This window comes from Marmota flaviventris, chromosome 4, assembly GCF_047511675.1.
Source record: "Marmota flaviventris isolate mMarFla1 chromosome 4, mMarFla1.hap1, whole genome shotgun sequence".
Classification (NCBI taxonomy): domain Eukaryota; kingdom Metazoa; phylum Chordata; class Mammalia; order Rodentia; family Sciuridae; genus Marmota; species Marmota flaviventris.
In genome coordinates, this window is record NC_092501.1 from 156,637,872 (window position 1) to 156,656,050 (window position 18,179).

Consider the following 18,179-nt stretch of genomic DNA (forward strand, 5'->3'; position numbering starts at 1 on the left):
TATTGCATCATGATGCAGCAAAATAGATAATATTGACAATGATGGTGGAATTTGGCAGGATTATATGGTCTATTTAATGTCAAGTGTGAGGCAGAGTCATGAATCTCTGATGACTAGATTGCCTCATTTGGTTTTAACACCTATCATTGTACTGTGCTTTTAAATTTTTTTGTATTTGGGATTGAACCCAGGGGCACTTTATCACTGAGCCATACCCCAGCCCTTTTTATTTATTTATTTTTACAATTTTGAGACAGGGTCTCCCTACTGAGGGCCTTGCTAAGCTGTTGAGGCTGGCTTTGAATTTGCAATTCTCCTGCCTCAGTCCTCCAGCTGCTGGGATCATGGATGTATGCCACTGCACCCTGCAGCACAGTTTTTTTGGGGAAATTTATTTAATGTCTCTGAGTTCTTATATCCTTAAGAGGGAGCAGTAATACCCATTTATACCACAGAGCAGAGTATGGTAATGTGTGTGCATGGCTTTTGTAATCTATAGTGTACATTTGAAGTAGTAATTGTTTTTACCACCTAATTAGTCAGTATGATTTTAAAAACCATACTCTTGCTTTAACAGAAAGAAGCAAATAACCAAAAAAAAAAAAAAAAAAAGCTAGTGTGAAAGAAGTCATTAAAAAGCAAAAAAAGAAAGAAAGAAAAATGGCAGCAAGCTCTTCCCTTCTTCCCTAGCAGTTAGAATTCTACTATTAGACATCAGTGTATTTTTCCCTGCTAAACCAAGAATAACTGATTTTTCCAATGATGCCTAAAAGTTTTTTTTTTTAAAGATTCAATTATGTTTATTGTGCTGCTTTTTTAATTATAGAAAATTGTACTAAGTTTTCAAAAAATTTGAAAGTATAGTTAGTTGATCCTGAGTACCTCTGGGTGAAGTATCTCTAGAATTAACCAACCTGGGTTTGAAAATATTAGGAAAAAATTGTACTGAACGTATACATACCTTTTTGTCTTGCCATCCCCTAAGCAATAATAGTCTGACAACTGTTTGTGCAGTGTTTAGAGTGTGTTAGGCATTATAAGTAATGTAGAGACGACAGAGTGTATGAGAAGATGTGTGTGGGTTATATACAAATGGTATGACATTTCTTACATGAGACCTGAGCATTTGTACATTTGGTATCTTCAGGTGGTCCTGGAACCACCCCATGGATTCTGTGGGACAATTGCATATTAACATAGAAGGGTTCTGTTGCTTGTCTTTGATGAACTGGAAAATCCAATCAGCTGGAAGCCATTTGTGAGCCCAGGATTGTTAAGAAATTTTATTTAACTTTATATATTTATGCAGAATAGTTTGAGAATTACTTTTTGTGTACAGATTAGCTCTTACTCCTGGTTCATTATGTCTTAATAAAACAGTGATTATTTATTTATTTATTTGGTCCTGGGGATTTAACCCAGGGGTACTTAACCAATGAGCCACATCACCAGCCCTTTTTATTTATTTTGAGACAGGGTCTCACCAAGTTGTTCAGAGCCTTGGTAAGTTGCTGAGGCTGGCTTTGAACTTGATCTTCCTGCCTCATCTTCCAAGATGCTGGGATTATAGGCAGGTGCCACCTTGCCTAGCTGATTTATGTATTTTTTTGTTTAACTCTTTAAGTTGTAGATGGACACAATACCTTTATTTTATTTATTTATTTTTATGTGGTACTGAGGATCAAATCCAGTGTCTCACACATGGTAGGCAAGTGCTCTACCACTGAGATACAGCCCTAGACCTTTGTGGAACAATTGTTCTAGAACCAACCGAGAAAAGTGGATCTTGGATGGTATGGTCAGGATTCAACACTAATGTCACTGTAAAAATATATTGTGTGTTTAGCATCTGGGGAGAGTGACTGAGTTTGCTTGTCTTTGTTGTAGTTTTTCTTGCCCTTCCTGCCCTTTTCCATGCTCATCAGCAATAACGAGTTCACAGGTCATCTGATTCCTGTGATCAAGAGATGAAACACCCACTTTGTGCAGTAGTGTAGTGCCAGTGTTAGTTCTGTGCCATGCAGATTCAGAGATGGGTAATCACACAGGAGGCAACAATTAACGCTGGGCAGAGAGGGAACACACTTGTAGTTTGGGGTGTGGGCTGCCCATTTTAATGACCACAGATTGCTAACCTTCATCGAGTTTCTGCTGTGGGCCAGGTCCTTCTCCATGACCCCACGACAGAGATTCTCTTACTATGTTCATTTTCCAGGTGAGGAAATTGCATTCCAGAGAGGCATACTAGTCCCAGAGCCCACGCCTTTCGCCCCTGTGCCTGTGCTCTTAACTGCTACTCCTGTCGGCCCCCAGGTGGATGCTCTAGGGGCCTAACAAACAGACTTACAGAGAAGGCAACTGATTTTTGGCAGATCTTTTGTGTATTTTTGTGATCTCCTTAGTTGATTTTTGCAGCACCCCCTGCCCCAGCCTGCTCAGAGTCACGCAGCAGTTTTCACCATTACTCCTGGATTGGAAGGTGTGAGTTGTGCCATTGTAGAGGAGTCAAGGGGCTGAGCACTGGTCCCTGGCTGCTTTCCTCTTTCTCCATTTCTTGAATTGTCGCTTTGGAGTTACGTTCTTTTCTGTACCCCTTTCCTCATCAGAAATTCAATTGCTTCAGAGCCTGAGCATGGCTGCTCTGAGGACCTGCTGGGATGAAGAAACAATGGATGGAGGGATTTTTGTTGCTTAGAAGAAGAGAATAAAATACGGCTGTGGACTATTCCTTTTTTTAACTTCCTGATTTGAACCATTAGAATATGTGTTTGCTGACATATTTGTATTTATTTTTGTTTTTTTCTCTGCTTATTACTTGTTTTATGAAAATAAAAATATTCTGAGTACTCAGTTGAAAATAGTGTAAGTGAATGAATAGATCAGATTTGTTCTTTCAGCTGAAATTTTTATATTTTACTTTTCTTCCATTTGGGGGGATTATTACCCATTCTGTTAGAAATTTTATTTTAATAAATTTTAGAATATTACTGTGTTGAAGAATATTTTTAGTAGAATCTACTGTCTTGAGCCTATGAGTATTTTCACCTGTTGTACTGGGTATCATATCATTATCCGGTCTGAGTGCTGTCTTAAGAATATTCTAAGGCTAACACTGTTGAACTGAATCAGCTTTGCCCTTTCAAATAATGCCAGATTGGATTTGCAAAGTGGTAGTAATGTTTTGCTTATAAGAGATTTATATAAATAAAGAGCAAAGTGGGTTTGATAAAGTACGGGTTAATGATTATTTTATATTATTAGAAAGTTTGATTTTTATTTTACTTAATTAAATATTTAACTTAGAAATTACAAATAGGGTCTGGTATGGTGGCCACATGCCTGTAATGCCAGGGACTTGGGAGGCTGAGGCAGGAAGAATGCAAGTTTGAGGCCAGCCTCAGCAACTTAGTGAGACTCTGACTCAAATTAAAAAATTAAAAGGGCTGGGAACATGGCTCAGTGGTTAAGCAATCCTGTATTTTACCCATGGAACCAAAAAAAAGGAAAGAAAAATATTTCAAATAGGGCTAGGACTGTAGCTCAACAGAACATTTGTTTAGGATGCTTGTGGCCCTGGGTTCAATTCCCAACATCTCCACCCCAAATTACCAATAGGGCAGTACTCTATTGTTTGTAAGAAAAGGTTTTTGAAAGATAAATTTCAACTTTTGAAGTTGCATGGTGTAGTGAAAAAAATGTGCTAGGCTAAGAATTCAGAGATAAGAGTAAATATTGAACTGGGCGTTTGCCAGGTATTCCACTGAGTGTTCTTTGTTTTGAACCGAAACTGTACTGAAACTGAAGCCTGTCTGACTCCCCATGCCCTGCTCTGAATCCTTCCTGGCTGTCTGTCACTCAGGTGAATTTGAACAGGCCACCACATCTCTTTGGAAATCAATTTACTTGTTTACAAAACTGATGCTCTAGAGATGAGTAGTTCTTTTGCATTTATGAGATTGTGCCTTATCTTCGCAATCTTTTTTTTTTAGTCAGGGTCTTGCTAAGTTGTAAGGCTGGTTTCAAATTCATGATCCTCCCACCTCAGCCTCTCAGTCAGCTGGGATTACAGTCCATGTTACTGTGCCCAGTTCTAACACACCTATTACTTTTAAATTATGCTTATATTTCATGCATTATATTTATACGTAATACTTGGGTTCATTTTGACAAAACCGTACATGCATGGAATTCAATTTACTCCATTCCTGTCTTTGTGCACCCCCCACTTTCCCTCTTCCTGTTCTTTTCCCTCTATACCACCAGTTTTCCTCACACTCATTATTTATTTACTTTTAATTGGTGCTTTATAGACATACATAAAGGTGGAATTCACTGTGGTATATTTATACATGCACATAGCATGATTTTGTCAAATTAATTAATTTCCTTCCCTTTCAATCTCCTACTTCTAGTCCACTGATCTTCCCTATATCTCTGTGATGTCTGATCCCACCCCCCCCCAACACACACCTTTTCCCCCCCTAACATTTCTCTAGTTTCAGAAAACACTTGACCCTTGACTTGCTGAATCTGGTTTGTTTCACTTAGCATGGTGTTCTCCAGTTCCATCCATTTGCTAGCAAATGCCATACTTTGATTCTTTTTTGTTGCTAAGTAAAACTCCATTGTGTATGTACACCACATTTTCTTTATCCATTTGTCTATTGACCAGCACCTGGGCTGGTTCCATAACTTGGTTATTGTGAATTATGCTGCTATAAACATTGATGTTCCTGTATTGGTATAGTATGCCAATTTTAGCTCTTTTGGATAAATACCAAGTAGTGGTATAGCTAGGTCATATTTTTTTTTTTTTTTTTGAGGAATCTCCATGCTAGTGAATTTTGGAGGAATCTTCATACTGCTTTCCAGAGTGGTTGCACTAATTTGTAGTCCCACCAACAATGTATGAGTGTGCCTTTTCCCCACAGCCTTGTCGGCATTTATTACTACTACTACTACTACTACTACTACTACTATTACTACCACCACCACTACCACCACCACCATCACCACTAGTACTAGGAATTTAACTTAGGGGCACTCAACGACTGAGCCACATCCCCAGCCCTATTTTGTATTTTATTTAGAGACAGGGTCTCACTGAGTTGCTTAGTGCCTTGCAGTTGCTGAGGCTGGCTTTGAACTCTGATCCTCCTGTCTCAGTCTCCAGAGTCACTGGGATTACAGGCATGTGCCACCGCACCTGGCTAGCATTTATTATTATTTATTTATGTTCTTGATCATTGACATTCTGAATGGAGTGAGATGAAATCTCAGTTTACTTTTGATTTGCATTTCTCTGATTGCTAGAGATGCCGAACATTTTTTCATATATTTGTTGGCCATTTGTGTGTCTTCCTTTAAGAAATGTCTGTTTACTTCTTTTGCCCATTTATTGATTAGGTCATTTTTATTTTTGGTGTTGAACTTTTTGATTTCTTTATATATTCTGGGCATTAATCCCCTGTCAGAAGAGCAGGTGGCAAAGATCTCATTCCCTACCCTCTGTCTTTGCACTCTTGTTTCCTTGGCCGTGCAGAAGCTTTTTAATTTGATTCTGTCCCATTTATTGATTCTTGGTTTTATTTCTTGAGCTTTAGTGGTCTTGCTAAGGAAGTCGGTGGCTGCGTCAATGTTGGAGCATTGACCCTACATTTTCTTCTAACACCAGCAGATTTATTTTTATGGAAGCTGATGAGAGTTGTTTATTCATTGAACAAATAATGTTGGATGGGAGGCCTGGAAAGGCATCCCAGAGAGAGTAGCATTTAGGTGAAAACACAAGCATGCCACAGACGAATTCTAGAGAAGATGCTGGTTTTTCTTTCACCCAAACTGCTGCTACCCCACTCTCTTAGGACCCTGCTCTTCTCCCAGTGTTGCCTTCCTGTGCTCTTGTGTCCCCCCACCTTCATTCCTTCATTCAACAGCTGTCTGTTGAATAGCTGTTTTGTGCACTGCTCCAGGCATTTGAGATACTCAAGGAACCAACTAGACAGGAGAAGGGAGATGGAGATTCAAGGATATACACACGATAAATAGGTAAAGTTCATGCCACACTTCTTCTAAATGCAGTCAGAGTGAGGCCTTGCATTCCGCCCTTGGACTGAAGCTCTGTCTTTCAGTGTGGCTCCTTGAGGCTCCAGCCACTGTTTTCCACCATGCTTTTATTTGTCAGGTCCTTTTTTTTTTTTTTTTAATTTTTTAGTTATAGATGGACACAATACATTTATTTATTTTATTTTTATGTGGTGCTGAGGATGGAACCCAGTACTTCACGCATGGAAGACAAGTGCTCTACCACTGAGCTACAACCCCAGCCCCTGTCAGGCCTTTTTAAAAAGTCACTCTGCCTGAGAAGATTTCTAGGAATCTGTTTTTGAGTTAGAGATGCTGTGTTGTCACGGGTCCTCCTTACCACTTGTATGTAACATGGGTGACAAGTGACATTTCTTAGCTTCTATGTAATCACATTTAAGATCTGTTTTTTCCATTAGCTTGTAAGTTACTGGATGGCTAGATGGTGCCTTTCCTGTTCCCTCCTGGGTCAGAACGTGGCCCTTCTTCCACACAAAGACCAGGAAGGGGCTGGACTTCAGCTCACTGCTCCAGAAATATTCAGAGATTGGGAGGAAAATAGGTTTATTCAAAGCCTCCTTTGAAGGAAGATAGATAAAACAATAAGTGCAATCTCTAAAGGTGAGCAGGGTTTTTAAGGGACGGGAGGCCTGGGGGAAGAGACTGGGGCTGAGACAGACAAAAGGCAGGAAATGCACATATGCAAACTGGTTATCCTGAATTCCAGGCCTGCTGAGGGGGCTGAGTCCACTCTCAGCTTCTTTGGCACCTGTTGTGAGGGGTGGGGGCTGTGGTCCTTCAGCCCCCCCTCAGTAGGAGGAATTTGCATGTGGGGGGGGGGAGGGATGAGTTGTCTCAGGAATTTTCACCCAATTCCATGTGGGGGGAGGAGGGACAATTCAGTCCACCCCTTGCTTTCACTACCCCTTCCTTTCCCCCAACAAGTTAGGGTAGGTGTGACTTGCACATATTTAGCACTTAAGAGTTAAGGTCCCAAAGCTTCACCATCCCAGCCACTGGAGCCTGGGCCTTAGGATTCGGTGCCTCACCGCCCCACCCCCTTCCTTAGTGCATTTCAGCTTCAGCCTTGTGGACTTTCTGTTTCTAGAACATATTAAGTTCCTTCCTAATTAGGGTTTTTCACCTGTTGTTTCTGTCCGGGATCCTTTCTTCCTGATCTTCTGAAGGCAGTGAGCCGTTTTTGTCCTCAGGTTCCAAATTTTACTTCAGAAGGGCCTTTTCAGAGTAATCTATCAAAAACAGGTTCCTTTTCTTATTTTCTAGAACTCTTTGTGCAGTGTAACATTTATTTTGACTCTCAATTGATTTCTTTACTCCAGTTTCTGTTTCCCATATTAGGCTTTGACAGGCTCCATGAGGGCAGAAAATGTATTTCATGCACTGTTGCTGAGTAAACATTTATTGAACTAGTATATAAATGGATGAGTAAGAACATATGGACCACCCTCATTCTTTTTAAAGGCCGTGTAATATTCTGTTTCTTATAAATGTACCATTTGTGTTCTAGTCTTCAGAAGGCCTATCAAATTGGTTTTCAGAGTTTTTCCTTTCAGAACAATAACACACTGAAAATAACACATTTCTTTTATAGGTTGGTCTCTGTATGAATGTGTATGAGGATATCTATAGGATAATTTCCCAAGAGTAAAATCGATGGGTCAAAGATACATGTCTTTGTACTGATGGATACTAACAGTTTATTTTTAAAAAGATTATATTTCCTGCAGCACTGATAGTGTGAGAAGTGCTCTTCTACCTGAGTCACCTTCAGGTCACTCCTGGCCATTATCGACTTCAGTATCTAGATGAGAAGTGGGATCTCCTTGCTTTAATCAGCCTTTCCATGATTAGGACTGAGGCTGGACATATTTCATATGTATTCTTGTGGATTTTTTTTTTTCCTTTTCTTTCTTTTTTTCTGTTTGGCTGTATTGGGGATGGAACCCAGGGCCTGGCAAGTTCTTTGCCAGAGCCATGTCCCCAGACCCTTTTACTTACTATTTTGAGGCAGTCTCACTATGTTGCCCAGATGGGCTTCAAGCTTTCGATCCTCCTGCCTCAGCCTTCCACGTAATGGATTTCTTTCTATTTGAACCTCTTATTTAATCACTTTCACATTTTTTTTTTCTGATGGTTGTTGGTCTTTTCATAGGTGTTTCAAAGTTTTATTAAATTTTTTTTCTTTCTATAACCTGATAGGGAGGTTTTACAATGTCATGTGTCAGTGCTGTTGACTTTGGAGCCAAATGAGCCTTTTTATCTTTTTAAAAGTAGTTTTATATATTTCAGTAATAAAACTGCATGCTGAAAGACCGTGTGGGAACTGAGTGTACTTGACAGTTTATTTTTTGAAACTGATAATAAAGTTTTCTAATGTCTAGTACATAATTTTTTGGGGAGAGGGGATGAATGGGCAACAAGTATAAAGTTAATTTTTAAGGCAGTTTGATTTTATTTGAAAGTTTGTTTAGTAGGATTTTAATTTTCACAGTAAGAAAATGTAAGCATACCAGTTAAAAGATAATTTTTGCGGCAGCTTACAGAAGTGATTGGTAGCAGTTAAAGAAATTTTAGAAGCTTTTCTGTGTTTATATATCATTCTTTTTATATATACACACACACATCTCTAGTGTTTGTGTGTGTGTGTGTGTGTGTGTGTGTGTAAATGATAAAATATTGCTAATGAATTATCCTTTAAAAATTTCCTATTAGTTCTCTACAGGTAACTTTCTGGATAGCAGTTTAATTTCTCTCAGATTATCATTGGTAAATATACTCTTAGGCATCTGAAAGAAATGTTAAAAGTTTCCTTCTGGGCTTATTATAATCCAGTCTTCATCAGCCATCACTCTTCCTGTATTTTGTTGGAGAGGCACTAATTGTTCGCATTTGGCAGGTTTAACACTTCCTGACAGAGAGGCCATTAAAGGCAAGTATTCTCCAATAACTGTCACTGGCTGGAACAAAGAACCTTCCAACTCAATGTGTGGAAACCACTAACGTTCTTAAATGACCCTTTTCATGGATTTTTATCCTTTTAAGCTAAAATTTGGAGAATGTGAAGTCAGTGAATACAGCAAGGTGTAATAAAGCAGTAAACCTTGATTTTGGGGGGCGTGGGGTGGGAGGTTATAGATTTATCTCTGACTTGAAAACAATTGTTATTTGGAAATCTCATTAGCAGATGTGACTGCTTGGAGTAAAAAAAAAAAAAAAAGACTTAAAACTGATGTCGCTTTCAGGACTGCTTTGAACTTAACAAGCACCTATTTGTGGAGCAGACTGGCTAATGAAAGGAAATTAAATTTTTCTGACAACTTCCCCTGCCAACCTCCTTATTCGGGGGACGTTATTAGGTACTGAAGACTTTCAAGGAAGATTTTTTTTTTATTAGACATAAACGAACCAGTTATAAACATCCCCCACTGCCTTTTGGGGGGAGGATTCTGACATGGTCACTCTACATTTTAAATAAATTAGCTTTAAAAATACCAGACTTTAGTATTTTGAAGTTGTTTTCTAAAACTTCAGTCATTTTAGCTTGTGTCACTGAACTACAAAAAATAATAAAACCAAGGAGGAAACTTGGAGTTCAGAATTTTAGCGGTCTTTCTATGGGAACCTGTCCGGAGGGTCCTGTTGGGTGTGTTGGGTGGGGGTTAATGGGTGACATAGATGCAGGAAACTTGTTGCCTTTCAGCTAGTGAGAGATACAGTGGCCTTGGTTGATGTTTAGCAGTGACTAATCCTTATATCAATAAACTCTTCCCTTGTGGTGTTTAGGAAGGCATTTGTATTTGGCTTTTTGTAGTTTTTTTTTTTTTTAAACCATACTAGTTTAGTTGATTGAATTTAAAGTTTTGCTTTGTGTAACAGACTGCAACCTTAAAGATAAAATATGTACCTGAAAAAAAGGTGAAATAAAATAGAAAACGTCAAGGAGATCACTAAAGGGATTTCTTTGAATAATTGGTAAGTCCTATAGATCCTGGAAATTTACCTTTTGACTTCTGGAAAATCGATCAAGCTCCTCCCAAACAATAGAGAATCAACTCCCCCTGCTGACAGAATCCAGGAAAACATGACACCCAAGTATCCGACACAGAAACAAGCGGGCTGCAGACAAGCTTTAATGATCTGATTTATGATTCGGTATTGATTGTAAACATCTAAATTCTGCCATTAAATTCCGGCAACTGCACCAAGTCATTGGCAATTCTGGTAGTGCTTCCTGCCAGCTCATTTCAAACTGCTTTGAGTTTCTTAATATAATAATGATGAGGTAGAATTTACATTCCACTTATGGTATTAATTTTACATTTCTCTGAATGAAAAGGGTTAGAAGGTTGTAAAATTGAGCATTAAATGAATCAGAGGAGACAGTAGTGCAATATACGACTGCCCTAAGGACATTGCGCAGTGCCTCATGGGATTAATGTTGAGTCTCATTTCCTGCTTTTACAGGATGCAGATGAAGCTGTCAGAATTGCAAGGGAAATTGGTAAGTTCTTAAATTAACTTTGGTAGGGTTTCTATGTCTTTGAGCAGATACGGTTGAGTAAACGTGTAATAAGTAATTCCCATAGAGCAAATAATATTTTAATAGTTTTAGGTTTCTGATTACTTGTCCCTCTGAAAGAATTTATCAGTTGAATTATCATATTCTGTTATTAAACTGGACTTTAAAGAGTAATTTGACCTTAGCTATAGCTCTTTTGTAAGATGAAATCACTCACTAATTAAAGGAAGGAATTGTCAAGAATCCTCAAGATTGGATGTAATATAAATTTGTATGTAAGCAGCTGAATGCAGTTTCTAAAGTTAAGGAATGTATATGATTAACGTGAACATAATATGTTGGACAAAATTCTCAAAATTTTTGCCTTTCCCTAAGATGTTAAATGTTGACTTAATGATCTTGCCAGGAAAGATAAAATAGAATGTGGGAAATTAGGACAGAGTATTCTAAATTGGAGTAAAAGGTAAACTGGAAGACAGGTCAGCAGTGGCTATTGTACTTTTTAGTTTCAAATATATTCCTACTACTCATGAGCATGATTGTATTTTCAGTTTCTGCTGAGAAAATGTATAAGGGCATACTGTTATCATGGGTTAGCAAAGCTATTAAAAATTGTACCTTTTATTAATCAAATCAGCAGTCATATTGGTTTGACAGAGATTTGTAGACAGATGAGAGAGATAAGGCCTGGTAGGGACTCACAGCAGCTTAAGCATTCCTACAACTCCTGTACCCCACTAGCAGTTCTATAGTCGTGTTTTCTCATTAAGGTGATCATTTAGAAATGAGGTCCGTAGGTGGAAAGCATTTGACTTGGCAAAGTGCGTATAGTTGTGATATGTAGAAACATTGGTCTGAAAGTGATCTCACAGCCCTCAGTAAGCGCCTGCAGTTGGGACAGGCTTGGGCCTTGGTGATTTGAAAGTTGTTTTGCTTGATGTATCCCTGTTTCTAGTTGGATCTGGTTAAATTATTTTTGTTTTGCTCATTATTAATTCTGTTTTGTTGTTCATTTGTTTTGCAAAAATGCCCTGGATTTGAGACGAGGCCATAGAGAAATCTTATTTTATCTGTCTATAACATCTCTTCATTAATCATTTTTTCAGAATTGTCAACATTTTCTAAAAGCATCTCATTACTTGACAGTGAGGTCTGCTGGATAAATCAAAAGTTGCTGTCTGTGATTTGAAATCATTGGGAGTCCTCATTTGCCTACAACTCACAGAACATACCTATTGGCTTTTGAAGAGACTTTCCTAATGTAGTTTAGTTTTATTCTAGCATATACTTTTAAACTTAAAGATCCTCTTTCTCATTCTGATTGGTATGTTATTATCTCCTACTTAATAGGACAGAATAATAACATTATCATAATAGTATCTACATAAAAACAATATTTGGAGGAATTTAGGGAAATAATAGAGGATTAGAAGGAAAATCTAGAATTCTGTTGCTGTGCCACACTTAGAATTATGAATCACTAACCTGTGAGCATTTCCTTGGTGCAGATGGCAAACTGCAGATGGCTTTGCTTGCGTTTTATGTTTTTCTTCTACCTTTTTAATAACCTGTGCTTCTGATTCTCAATACTTTGTTTTCTTCCTTCAACATTTGAATGTTGTGCTTTACCTTCTTTTCAGTCTTTTTTCTTCTGAGCTCCCCTAAATTCAGTCTAAGTCTCTTTTCTTTATACTTGGGCACATCCTTTGTGATTTCTTCTGCTTCCCTATTTTTACTTCTGATTCTGCCTCTATTATCCCTTCTCATTTGTGAAATAAATGATCACAATCTTGGTTGTTAACTGTGCAAGTGTTTTGCTTACAATGAAAGAAAGGGAAGCCATAAAATTTGAGGTGAAATAAAACATGATAAAGAACCAGGGTCATCAGTTTCTATAAGTGTTTGGAATTCCCCTGAGAACGTCTCTGAGTCACCACAGAAGTCCCCCATAAAACCTTTCCTTCAAGGGCTAGCTGCGAACATAAGTCAAATTGCATATTAAAGCCTCTTGGTTTCCCCCTGTTACTTTTATTGAGATATATCACATTTTAACTATTATTATTGCCATGGGCCATTTTGAGTTTATCTAAGAGGTGAACTAAACATTGATTCCACAGGAAATAATACATTCCTTGTTCTAAACAACTGAATAAAATCTTCCAACCTGTCCATTTGTAAGTTTCTGATTTCCTATCTATCAGACCTATTCATAGATTTCTTTTGTTTCTTTCTTTGATACATGCTGAAAAAAAAATCCATCCTGTTTTTTGTGGTTCCTCCTCATAAGAGTCTTCTCTTCTGCAAATAGGAATCTATGCTGCTGAAGTTGGAAACTGAGCATTAGGCCCCTTGTTGTAGCACATTTTCCTATGTGCCAGGTACTTTGGAAATGTTATTTTTAAAAAAATATTTATTTTTTAGTTGTAGTTGGACACATACCTTTGTTTTACTTACTTATTTATTTATTTTTTAATGTGGTGCTGAGGATTGAACCCAGGGCCTCTCACGTGCTAGGTGAGCGCTCTACCACTGAGCCACAACCCAGCCCCTGGAAATGTTATTTTTAATGCTAATTCTTGGGTTTAATTATTTTCATTTTCATTTATAGGAAATTAAGGAGTAGAAGTAGTAATTAATTTGCTCAAGGCCACCAAGCTACTGGTTTAAATTTAGATTTCTTTGATTCCAAAGACCATGGTTTTTTCATTGTACTTTGGCTAAACTAATGAGATTTCAGGATGGATGCTAAAATTTGAGTCACTGTTTAGTATAAAACGTCATAAGGTACTTATGTGTGTGGGACTGAAATAGACAGCAGCTGCCCATGGGTGGGATGATAGACGCTTAAGAATTAAAATGTTCCCTCTGTGTATTAGTTTTGTGGACTACCTTGCCTCCTACATTCAACTCCTGATTTTTTCCTTTGACCCCTAAGTGTAGAGAGAGAGAGCTATTGATCCCCAGTTTACCTTTAACCCCAAAGGTAGATATCAGTAATCAGTGAGCTTGACTTCCATTAAAGTAATCTTTTTACTGGACCAAAGGTCCTTAGTACAATTAAGTCAAATTGATTATTGAAAGGAAAAGAAATTGTAAGTCTAAACCTGCCTTTTGACAGTTTCTTGTTTATTCTGATTCTTTTCTTTTGCCTATGTTTCTCACGATCACAAATTATGCTCAATTTAAATTAAAATGTTTTTTTCTTTTATCCTGAAGTCCAACATCCTACAAACCCAGTCTCCCAAGATTTCCACATTCCAGTAAGTGTTACCCGATTCCTCGAGGCCCGGACCTGGGATGTGTCCTGGGCGCCTCTTTCCCTGTTGTCCTGTAGGATGGAAGTCCCTGTGCAGGTGCTGCCATCCTCTCTGCACACACCCCATAGTCACTGCCTGCTGTGTGTGTCACCCCCTCTCTCCTCCATACTACCCTTGTCATAGCAAGGACTATGGCAATAGTTTTTGTACCCCTTATTTAGCACCATTCTTCATAGAACGTCATGCAATGTTTTAAAACTTTAATGATCAGGGCACATCTCATCCCCTCCCGTCCCACCCGTCCCTGCTTTGCACCCGCTAATGACATAACATTGCCCTTGGATGAATTCACAGTACCCTGCTGATATGGATGCCATGTGATTCGCGCCTGTCTTTGTCTCCAGTTTTCTGCTACCTCCCTCCTTGTCCCATTGGCTCACTTGAACACACCAACTTTCAGAGCCTTAGGATTAAGGTCTTCTGGGGGAGGGGTATAGAGGAGACCTGGAAGACTCATGCTGATATCCTCACATAGATGACTTCATGTAGTCTTCATATCTGGGCTTAAATATCATGTCTTCCAGGGAAGATGCCCCGATGTTGCCACCCAGATACGTGTCTGATGACCATATTCTAAGTTTCTGCATGGTACTTGTGACTTGCCAGTAATTTACTTGTTCATTAATTTCCTCACCAATATTCTGTTTTGAAAAATTTCAATCAAACAGCATTTTCAAAGAACTTTATAGTATACTGTTTTTTCAACACCAAGATTATATATCCATATATAATATATTGTATTGTATGTATACAAAGACATGTTATATACTCAATACCACTGTTATCTAACCATATCATTAACCCATCTTGTTTTTTGTTGTATTTTAAAGTAAACTGCACATATTGGTACGTGTCCTACCAAATACTTCAGCATAGGGCTGGATGCTCACAATGCCTAGCGTTCCATCCCCAGTACTGCTCCCACCCCCTCACCAAGAAAAAGAAAGAAGAACTTCCATATACATGTCATAAACTGAATTCAGTATTTATATATAGTTTTGGTGCAAATTTGCATATTATGTGTAAATGTGAGTAAATGTTGCCTATATTTGCCGATTTTGATTTTAATATATGCATATATCTGTGTAACTGTGGACCCTACCAAGATAGTGAACATTTCTGTCACCCCGGAAAGTTCTTTCATGCTCTTTCTAAATTAGTTTTTACCCCTTATTCCTGGAGGCAACCTGCTTTAAATTTTTTACACCGAAGATAAGATGTTAAAAATTTGAGATAAAATTTAAATACTATAACATTCAGCCTTGCAAGGTACATAATTCAGTGGGGTTTTTTTTTTTGAGAGAGAGAGAGAGCGAGAGAGAGAGCAAGAGAGAATTTCAATATTTATTTTCAGTTTTCGGCAGATACAACATCTTTGTTTGTATGTGGTGCTGAGGATCGAACCCAGGCCGCACGCATGCCAGGCGAGCGCGCTACCGCTTGAGCCACATTCCCAGCCCAATTCAGTGGTTTTTAACATATTCATAAGATTTTATAGCCATCAGAATCTTCTGATATCAGAATATCTTCATTACTCCCCCTAGGAACTCTACCCATTGGTATTTACTTCCTATTTTTCCCCCACCTACCCCCAAATAACCATTAATTAACTATTGCCTTTATGGGTTGACCCAATCCAGATATTTTATATAAACGGAAGCATATAATATATGAAATTATGTACCTGGTTTCTTTCAATTAGAAGTGTTTTTCAGCTGTGGTCTACCATGTGTCAAAATTTTATTCCTTCATATGATTGAATAATCTTCCATTGTGTGTGAATATATATTTTGCTTATCTGTTAATAGACAAATGGGTTGTTTCTGCCTTTTAATTATTATAAATAGTGTGGCTGTGAACATGGGTGTGCATGTGCTAGTTCAAGTACATGTTTTCAGTTAGAGCTACATGCATAGGAGCAGAATTGCTGGGTTACATGGTAACTTTTTGAGGAACTACCAGACTCTTTTCCATGGGGGCTGTACCTTTTCAGATTTCTACCAGAAATGTGTGGTTTTTCAGTTTCCTGCCAAGAGTTGTTATTTTCTGGTTTTTTAAAAAATTTTATTTTAATTATTGCCATCCTAGTGTTCATGAGTAGTATTTCTCGGTGGCAGAGTTGTATTTTACTTAGAGACAGGGTCTCACTGAGTTGCTTAGTGCTTTGCTTTTGCTGAGGCTGGCTTTGAACTCCTCCTGCTTCAGCCTCCCGAGCTACTGGGATTACAGGTGTGTGCCACTGCACTCGGCCCATCATTCATTCTTGCAGACTGATCCTTGTTTATTAGGCTGGACTCATGGAAGTGTCTTTTTTTAAATATCTTTATTTTGTTCATTTAGTTTTTTTATGTTTGAACCCACAGCACCACATAAAAAATCTAGTGCTAGGCAAGCGCTCTGCCCCTGAGCCACAACCCCAGCCCTTGTGGAAGTTTTTAGTAATGTCAGATTCCAGTGTACTGGAACATCTTACTAGTCTGCGCTAACCTGGGACTTCTTTTTTTGGAAGCCGCGCTCTCCCGTTTCCCACTCTTTCATTAGTCTTCTGATGGCCTCTGCCTCGGCCTGTTTCCGATTAGTGCGAGGACCCTGGTGGCCTTTCCTCCCTGCTCTGGCTGCTTTCCTCCACCGTGCTTCCCACCTTGCTTTCGGTATGATATGGCTTGTTTTGTTTCTAAGGTCGCTTTTTAAAAGTTGGTTGTATAGAAGAACAAATTGTTCATATTTAAGAGGGAAAAAATACTACTCCTGAAATCTCAATTTCATGCTGCTTAGAATATTTTTAAATGTTGTTTATGACTCTTGGTTAAAGCTTTCTTGAAGGCACTTTGAGAAGATATTAAAATGTACCTTTTCCACAATCTTAGGTACTGTTAATTTATTTGCTAATTTGGTCTTCAGGAGAAGATAGGTTTAGTATCCAGGGAGGTGTAATAAAAAATGCCTAAGGAAAAGTTATGTTTAAGAAAAACGGTGCAGGGGTGTTGAACTATACTTCATGAAATCCATTCTAGGTGGAGAAGTTTGGGGCTGGAGGTGTGGCTCCATGGTAGAGTGTGCATGTAGCAAGCACAAGGTCCTGGGTTCAATTCCCAACACCCGAAGAACAAAAAGATTCTTGTGAAGTAGTGTGGTCATTTGAGGTTGAAATGATACTCCCCTGGAGACGGGAATGCATGTTCTCTTTTTGTTTCCCATCATCTTTTGGTGCATGTATTTCTTTTCCCACATACACATTTAGCCATAAGCATGATTCCATACTTTCCCTTTGTTTCCTGTGGAGTTTACTGTGCTGCCTCTGTCTGTGTTTCAGTCCTTCATCTTCTTCCTCTTGCGTTGTTGGTGTTCATTCTTGCATGTTTTCCTTTTTCTATTACTCTGTTGCAAAAGACTGCAAAACATTCAGGCGTGATGTGGAAACACATTGTAATGGGAAAAAAATGTTGGTTTTTGTTTGGAAACTTCTTGTCTGTGAACACCTTCTGCTCTAATCTGCACAATGAAGTGCACTGATTTCTGATCCCTGGAGCAGAGTAGGGGATCTATTGTTTTTTATTTATCCAAGCCAAGAAAAATAGGCCAGTATAATCAGGTTTTCAATAAAGTATAGTTGTGGTTCTCCACCAAATCAATAGTTTATTTTAACTTATCTAGCATACCATGATGGTGTCTGTGTGTGTGCAGTATTGATTCATTCTTATTTAATTATTTAAATGAATATATCATGTTTGATACTCAATGTATGGTTTGGATCTGAGTGTCTCCCAAAAGCTCATGTGTTGAAAGCTTTGCCCCCCAAGGCAGCAGTGTTTGTTTGGAGGTGTGGCTTTTGAAAGGCCACATAATTGTGTTTCAGTCCTTCATCTTCTTTCTCTTGCTTCTTGGTATTCATTCATGAGGGCTCTCACCTCATCAACGGATTACTCCAATGACGGTTTCATAATTTAATGGACTATGGAAGGTGCTGGAAACTTAGGAGGCGGGGCCTAGTAGGAGGGATGCGTTTTGGGGGTGTGTCCTTAAAGGCTACATCTTGCCCTGGCCTTTCTTCCCTTACTTGCCCTGTCTCTGCTTCCTGGCCCCCTAAGGTGAGAGCTTTGCTCCACCTCAGCCTCCCACCATGATGTGCTGCCTCACGAGAGGACCAGAAACAGGGACCCAGGCCACCGTGGACGGAAACTTCCCAAACCATGAGCCCAGGTCTCTCCTCCTTTAAGTTGTTTTAGTCAGGTTATTTTGTC

At 38.7% G+C, this 18,179-nt stretch overlaps 1 protein-coding gene and 1 non-coding gene across 3 annotated transcripts in view; one reads left to right on the forward strand and one right to left on the reverse strand.

Moving 5' to 3' along the window:
* Window positions 1-18,179, forward strand: part of Pcca (propionyl-CoA carboxylase subunit alpha) — a 359,349-nt gene that overhangs the window by 120,924 nt on the left and 220,246 nt on the right. For both annotated transcript variants that reach the window (XM_027938819.3, XM_071611620.1), the window contains exon 8: window positions 10,567-10,603. In XM_027938819.3, the coding sequence (XP_027794620.1) occupies window positions 10,567-10,603 (37 nt within the window). The remainder of the gene's footprint in view (window positions 1-10,566; window positions 10,604-18,179) is intronic.
* On the reverse strand, window positions 13,094-13,165 carry Trnaa-agc (transfer RNA alanine (anticodon AGC)). Its single transcript has one exon. It is a non-coding gene; the product is annotated as a tRNA-Ala (tRNA).